Source organism: Solanum dulcamara, chromosome 5, assembly GCF_947179165.1.
Source record: "Solanum dulcamara chromosome 5, daSolDulc1.2, whole genome shotgun sequence".
Classification (NCBI taxonomy): domain Eukaryota; kingdom Viridiplantae; phylum Streptophyta; class Magnoliopsida; order Solanales; family Solanaceae; genus Solanum; species Solanum dulcamara.
In genome coordinates, this window is record NC_077241.1 from 78,858,781 (window position 1) to 78,867,068 (window position 8,288).

An 8,288-nucleotide genomic window follows, 5' to 3' on the forward strand; every position below is an offset into this window, starting at 1 on the left:
TATGTTTTATAAATAATTCTCTGCAATATGTATTAAAACTGTATTATAAATGTTTAGTGGATTTATTTTTTTATTGCTATAGATGGTAAATATTTTCTTAATATTGTATATTTATGTAAATATTCCTTTATTTTATTCATTAGAAATGGTCTAATCTTGACCAATCACAACAAAACAAAGAAAAATGGATTGCTTTTTGTATCTTTTTCCCAAAGATGTAGAGGAAGTTACTTATTGCCATCTCTTTATCATTGTAGCTTTTGAATAAGAATATGTATCTTTAATTTGGCCTAGATCAGTTTGTTTAAAATAAGAATATATATATATATATCAATTCCTGAATATATTGCTCTTATCTAGATCAGCTTACGTTCACACAGCTATTATCAACTTTTCCTCCAAATACATATCACTTCGCATTAGCACGTGTATGTATCAACTTTTTCACCATATACATGTTGTATCACATCAATAGATACACCTCGCGTCAACAGATATATCAGCTATTTCACTAGATACCTATTACATTGCATCAACACATAGACCAACTATTTTACCAGCAACTTGTTGCCTCACATTAGCACATAATGTTTTCTCCAATTTGAATCTTGATCTCATATGACTTGCACCATCTTTATTGAATCACTATATCACACATTGTGGGAATAACAACAACAACATACTCATTGAAATCTCACTTAGTCTAAGTAAGATAGAGTGCACAGAGACCTACCCCTACCTCATGAGATATAAAGATCGACTCAAGTACAACAAAGCATATCACCTTGTAGTGTTCTCTTTAAGTTGTTTTCTTTTGGGGTCCAAGTGTTGCAAGGCTTCTGATTTTCTCAAGAACAGATTATGATAATACAAGATTCAGAAAGAACAGGGAGAGTGAAGTATACAACAAAAAGCAAACACTCTATCTATAATGTACCAAATATTGTTTCTAGTACATATTAACACACCAAACTCAAAAGATACACAAGCTTAAAGAGTGTCATAACTACACAGCAATGATCCTATAACGAGAAACAGCACCTTCATGAGCATAGATATTTACAACCCAAGCTCAATTCACACACAACCACAAAGAGCATGGCTGGTTCTTCACATTATGAAATAGACTGCTCACATTTTACAAACCCCGATGACCTTACAGACGATGAAAAGGAACATATACAGATATAGATATAGATATATACTTCTGAGATCGAGAAGGACTGGCATAAGTACCAGTCACTCTTACTCGCCTTCTAATCAAATCCTTGCACACTTGAGCAAAATGATGGAAGTTGCAAACCTACATTCTGTCGATAGGCTCCATATGGCCCTGCACGGCTAAGCGCTCTGACACATCAGCTAGTGATTTGAGGTTACACCGGATGAGGGCCTCGACAAAGTAGCATGTTTCATCCTTAGTATTCCCATCTGGTATATCCACCACGAATGACTCGACTACCATTGTTCCAGGCCTTCCGTCAATGACCTCTGGGTGAACAGTGATAATTGATGAGTAGTTCTGCAAGTTATGTGAAGAAACAGTAAGACAGTTACCATTTATCTCTTTGTTTTTACTTCCCAGAATGTTAACAGAAAGTATAGGTCACTTGTTGATACTTCACGCTTCACGATAGATTCTATGAGGGAAAAGTTACTGAAACATTCCTTTGATGGCAAGAGAACCCGCAGCCGCTGCCCTTCGGATGGGCACAGGATAAACATTCAAATGCGGATTCAAAATTTAGTTCTAACAGGTTCAAGGTTCTAAGTTCTTTGAGAGTAAGGGTAGAAAGAATGATATTTATACTAATTTCCGAGGATTTTCACATATATATATATATATATGGTCCAGATGGAAACATGCGGGTTCAATTGAACCCATTCCTAAAAGTATAGATCCGTCACTGCATCTACACTTCTTCAATACGAAGCAAAGAAAAGTAGAGAACAAATTTGCTAAATACAGACGGCACGTTACCTATCTGCAATACTCTGTCTTCCTAATAAAAGGAGAGTCATAGAACATTTCAACATGCTAGGTACTTCCACAGAACAGACAGTTTGTTAGAACAGACTACAATATACTACCATAGAGTACCTATTCCTCTCAACTAGAGAATGGTAACAAGCAGCGCCTACGTGATATTTGAACACAAAAGGCCTGAGAACGCACTCCGTGTTAGTTAAGAGGACCGCCAAAAATCAGCCACAAAGTTCTCAGCTTTTCTGCATTGAACCTTGACATATAACACGCTGGACACATGTATTGTCACAGCTTTTGTTCAAGTACAAGAAATGATCACGATTTTTATATTTAAAGACACGGAAATTATTTTACGGTCGGAGGCGGTTTTGAACCTTTTAACAGAGACAAGTTCAAAAAACTCTCAAGCTTAAGAAAGTACTGGGGCGGATTAGATTAAAAACAGCAAAAATTTAAGAACATTACAAATTTTCACACAGAAATCCAAAGAATGAACCACTCACCTCTGAAAACCAGGAAAGCAAGAAAGAACAAATAGTTAAACTTATTGCAGTAACATGCAGATAAAAGATGGCCGGAGCAACATGATTTTCACTATTGAAGATACATCCGACTTTGTATTCCTTCTTTAATGAAAACAAAACTTCAATTAGAAGCTCTAAACATGTCATCTCGACAAAATTGCCAACACATATACTTTTATCTTTTGGATAATGTTGCCCACACATATAAATAAGCATCTAACATGCCTATTCCATACATATCAAATGAGAAGATAAAAGATTCATACCCTAAGCCTGTGATCTCCACCCACAATCTTTACACCAAAGATGTGCTTGTCATCATCTAGAAGCTCTAACCTCTCCTTGCTTGTGGTAGCTGGGAGTCCGGACTTAACATTCACTTCTCTAACACTTCCGATTTCAAGGTCCCCTTGCACGATGCACCTGCTAACAAATGGTTTGTACCTTTGTGGTTGATCAAACCTCCTCACTAATGACCAAACCTATCAAATATACCAAAACCCAGTAAGTGCCCAGTGAAAACCATAGAAACCCAAAACAGTCAACTATTCTTCAATCTTTTCCAATGATCAATTTGACAAGCCTGAACAGTTCAATTAAGAACATCAATGAAATTAGGCAATAAAATGATCAAAAGTCTTGAATTCTTTCAAACTCACTGTTTTTTTTCTACCTCAAAAACAGCTTAAAATACATTATGTCCAAAGAAAAAATGAGCTCTCTTTTCAGCAACCAAACCCCCCCCCCCCCCTAAATCCACAATTATTTGTGGAAAGTGAAATTCATAATCTATGTTACCGGAAAACACTATTAAGGATTATTTTTTCAACCCTCCCTAGGAATTCCCACCCTTTTTGTTCCCTCGGTGACTCGAACCCACAACATCAAAGTTGGAGGTAGAGGGTGCTTACCATCCGAGTAACCCTTTGTTTCAATATATTAATCCCATCAATCAAGTTCCTTTTTTTCTCTGTCTACAATGTACAAGGTAAATCCTAACTGAAAAATACAATTGAAAACAACACCAAGTTGGAAAAAAAAAAGGATCAAATTTCAAATACTACAACTCTCAATCAACTTAAAACTAGATGGAGTCATCACTATAAATCATTCAAGATTCCCCTTCTCCTTTATTCTAATACTCAATTATAAAAAGCAGGAAAAAAAAAACATCAGTCGGATTCTCAATAAAAGGTCAATCACATACAGATCTGATCAAGAAAAGCTAAACTATGCATAAAAATCCAATCTTTTTTTCAAGAAACTGAATTGGGGCTACTTACAAAATGAACAAGAGCTCTGATATGCTTTACAAATGATAAATTGCACGAATTGTCCTAAAATAAACACAAAAATCCGATTTTTTTCAAGAAAGTGAATTGGGATTACTTACAAGATGAAAAGGAGCTTGATATGCTTTACAAATGAGAAATTGCATTAATTGTCTTAAAATATACATAAAAATCCAATCTTTTTTTTCAATAAATTGACTTGGGGCTACTTACAAGATGAATATGAGCTCTGATATGCTTTACAGATGAGAAATTGCACTAATTGTCCTAAAATAAACATAAAAATCCAATCTTTTTTCAAGAAACTGAATTGGGGCTACTTACAAGATGAACAAGATCTCTGATATGATTTACAAATGAGGAATTGCAATAAAATAAACACAAAAATCCAATCTTTTTTTTCTCAATAAACAATTGGGGCTACTTACAAGATGAACAGGAGCTTTAATATGCTTTACAAGTGATGAACTACACTGATTATCTCTAACATCATGTCTATGATGTCTCCTAATACACTCATCTTCACTACTAATCTTTCTCTCAACGTTCATTATGCTGACCATCGCCGGAGTAAAAACAACGGCACTGACAACCTCTCAACGGCGAATAAAACTGGAAAAAAGGGTGGAAAAAGTGGAAAATGGAGGAAAAAATTCAGAAAAGGCCAAAAGACACCGCTATTAGAACCTCGAAATGAGTTTTCAATGGTCCAAATTTGATGAGTTTTTTTTATTATTTTATTTTTATCATCCACATCTATAATCCACTATTATTATTATTTTTTAATTAAAGAATAAGATAATTTTTGCAAGTGGGCCTTTTTAGTGGTGGGGTAAGTATTTGTTTTCTAAATTTAATTAATATTTAGATCTAAAATGGGAAAACTAATTTTTACAAAAGTAGAAATTGATAATGTTATTAGAATAATATATTTGACGTTGTAAGATAATTGGATAAAAAAAAATTATAATATTGTGCCCCCATCACTCATCAGCTTGAAAATATCTTGACTACTCCTTTATTATAATTTGTTTATTTAATTTTGACTTGACCGCAGAGTTTAAGTAAATAGATTTTGAAATTTTATGATTTTAAATTAAAGATATTTATAATTTATCAAAATCTATTTTAATTTTATAATTTTAAATATATCATATAAAAAAATAGAATTTAACAACAGTCAAAAAAGACAGCTAAAAAATATATGACAAATAAGTTAAAATGGAATATTTTGTTGGATAGTTTTGTTCAAAATCAAATTATCCTGATTATAATTAAGATTGTCTACCACGTAATTTCATGTTTTTGATATAAAATCTATTCTAATTTAAATAGTAATTTAATACCTTCAACCAAATATACGATAGATATAATCCTAAATTTGTATTCAAATAATCTGATTCATTCCTCCAACCAAGACATGAGTACCTAATGTAAGTCTCGAGTATGGACGTAAGTCCTATGAATCTTTAAATTTTTAATTTATAATATGATATGATAATATAATAACATAAAATTATAAAAATACATCAATAGTTTGTAATAATTACAAATATGATTAAGGAAACTCGTAGAAAATAAAACTTATAACATAACTATACAAGTGTAAATAATCTAATATCTTAACTTTCTAATAATAAAAGAATCATTATTTCTCAAATTATTTTTTATCATACTATACAATTTATCCTCCTAAAAGGAAATAATCAATAAAACTTACAAGTATTACAATAAAATCATCACTCCATCGTGAATAACAATAAAATCACGTTCAAATAGCTAAAGAAAATATGATAATTTTGAGACATATGACAAAATCATGAAGACCAATGCTAAGTGAAAAAGTAAAATAACACTGCGTATTTTAAAAAGAAATATTGCGTAATATTTAATCCTTCATAGTGTTACCAAATAGTAAAGATGTGATACTACAACTTGTTAGTTGAGTTACTCCAATCTTCTTATCTCTACCTATTAAAAATATTAAGTATCATTCATTTATTCAAGAATCACGAGGGTCAACAGTGTTAACTAAGAATTTTAATACATAATTTGTGTAAGATTTGTTAGGCAAGCCCCGGACATTGGGCGTGCTTAAGGAACTTAAGTCTTGAGGCGTTTCCCCACCTCAGGGCGAGTCCCGAGGCGAGTTCCAATAGAGTCTTTTAAAATTCTGTTTAAAAATAAAAATTAGATAATTAAAAAGAAATTAATGCCTTCATTTCATTTAATGTGAAATGTTTAATTGGATGTACGTCTAGTGTAAAACGAAAGGAATAAAGATTCTTGCAATTTATAATTTCAAACATATATGATATTTGTATGATTCCGTTATAATGTCAATACAAATAAAACAAGGAATTCAAAATTAAATGATTTTAGGTATAAAAACATGTCTCATAAATAAAAAAGATGCATTATCAAGCATCTTTATCCTATTAAATTTGGATTCTAGTCAATTATTTTCTTCATTCCAATCAAATCGTTAGCCTACACTATTGGTAGAATGATTTGTTTTGTTCCTTTTTTTCTTTTTATTTTACCCTTGGTACTTGACGTTCATTTTGAAATTTAAATAATTTAAATTCGCATTGAAAAAATTTATTTTGAGGAATAACTCTATTAGAGACTAACAACTCCATATCCAACTCAAAATCAAAAGCTTTACGATTAAAGATAAAAAAAAAATATTTATTACTTCATCACAAATTTTTAATGGAAATAATTTACACCCGTGAGAAGTTGGATTTTAAATATCACATGAATGATTATATATACAAGTTAATTTCTTTATACAACAAAACTATATATACAGAAAATTTGGGAGGTTTTTGATAAAAATATTACTAAAAGTTTCTTGTTTGCCCTTGAAGTTGATGTTCTATTAGACCTTATTTCTAAGTTTATTGATGCACTAAAAAATTAATTCTAGCACAACGTTCTTATATTATTGTAAAATAAAAAGAACTTGTGCCATGTGATTTATGTGTTGTGTGTCTCTTCGTAATTAAGGGGTCGCAGTGATCAGACTCAAATAGTTATTTACTAAAAAGAGAATATATATTTTTGTAAAGTCGGAAATAATAATAATACTAATTATCAAATAATTGATAAAATTGAGAAAATAAAAGTTATCTTATCATATTTTATCAAAATTTAAAATTATTTTTATGTATATTTAGTAGATATTGAATCCTCTATAACTTTTTCATTTTATTTTATTTTTATATTTTGAAAAACTTTTCATGAAATCTTGACTCTTGCTATTATTAACTTCAAAAGAAAAAAGACAGATAGTTAAGGAGGTGAAGGTGAAGCATGACATCTTGTTTTATTCAGTGAAAGTAACATATGTGGAAGAAAATAAATGAAAAAAAGAAATATAGATAAAAAAAAGGGAAAAGAATACTAAAAATAGAAAAAATAATTAAATATGCACATAACATAGCGTGTATATCATTACTTTATCACGTATTTGAATATGACTTTTCACAAAGGTATATATATATTCAAAAATAATTTAGAGAGGATATTCTTCAGTAAACGTGAAATTGAAAATTTCAAATAAATTTAAAGATCGATCTTATATTAAGTGAAATTTAGTCAAACAATCAAGCCAGCTGGTTCAATATAGAAAGAACAGAACGGCCTTAATTTTATATTAGCCTTGCCAATTTATTCATGGCATATTATCAATGAAACCATAAAAAAAATGTTATAGGAAATATCTTTGGGAAGAATTAGAAATTATCTTGAAATTATAACAAAAGTTGAATATTGTGAATACATTGAATAAATATTACTACTAATAAACTACACACTTATTAAACTTCAAATTTTATTTAAATTATGTCGATTAGCAAAGTGCTTTAAATTGTAACCATTTGCATGGGTTACAAAAATTTGAAGTTATCAATGTTGTTTTCTTGGAGAATTCAATTTTATTTTGTCCTCACATATACGTTTTAACTCTTTGGTTTGTTGCTTCAGTGCTTTGTAATTCGTCATCTTTGTGAAAATAAGCTGGCAGATTACTATTTATTTTTTTTTAGCCGATATATATTAATTATAGGGGAAAATTTTAAAAATAATAAATATTTTAAGCTTAATAATTCTCTATGGATATAATTCCTGTAATTACTCTCTATAACTATATTTATGTTTTGCCAATTTGTAACGACCCATTAGGTCGTTTTGAGTATTAGGAATTTTTAGTTCATAAAAGACTCAATTCATAAATTTTTAGATGGAATTTTGGACTATTCGATAACTACAATTAAGTAATTGAAGGGTGATTTTAGATAATTAATTTAGTTGGTGGGCTAAAGTGTTAAATTAGTTAATAACTTATACTACTTAGCCTATATATTAGATAAGTTGGTGAAATTAGTATTGCCCTAGAACGTGACAAATTGCAGCCTCGCCAACGGAAATACAACTTTCAGGTAATGGCTAAACATATTCCCTTTCTACATGCTAGTTGCT

The 8,288-nt window shown here is 30.4% G+C and overlaps 1 protein-coding gene across 1 annotated transcript; it reads right to left on the reverse strand.

Moving 5' to 3' along the window:
- Positions 1–902: 902 nt before the first annotated feature.
- On the reverse strand, positions 903–4,568 carry LOC129890153 (abscisic acid receptor PYL3-like). The gene is made up of 3 exons (XM_055965699.1): positions 4,232–4,568; positions 2,778–2,993; positions 903–1,522 (listed from the first exon to the last, which is right to left on the reverse strand). The coding sequence occupies exons 1-3, from the start codon at positions 4,364–4,366 to the stop codon at positions 1,304–1,306; spliced, it is 570 nt and encodes a 189-aa protein (XP_055821674.1). The 5' UTR covers positions 4,367–4,568; the 3' UTR covers positions 903–1,303.
- Positions 4,569–8,288: the final 3,720 nt, after the last annotated feature.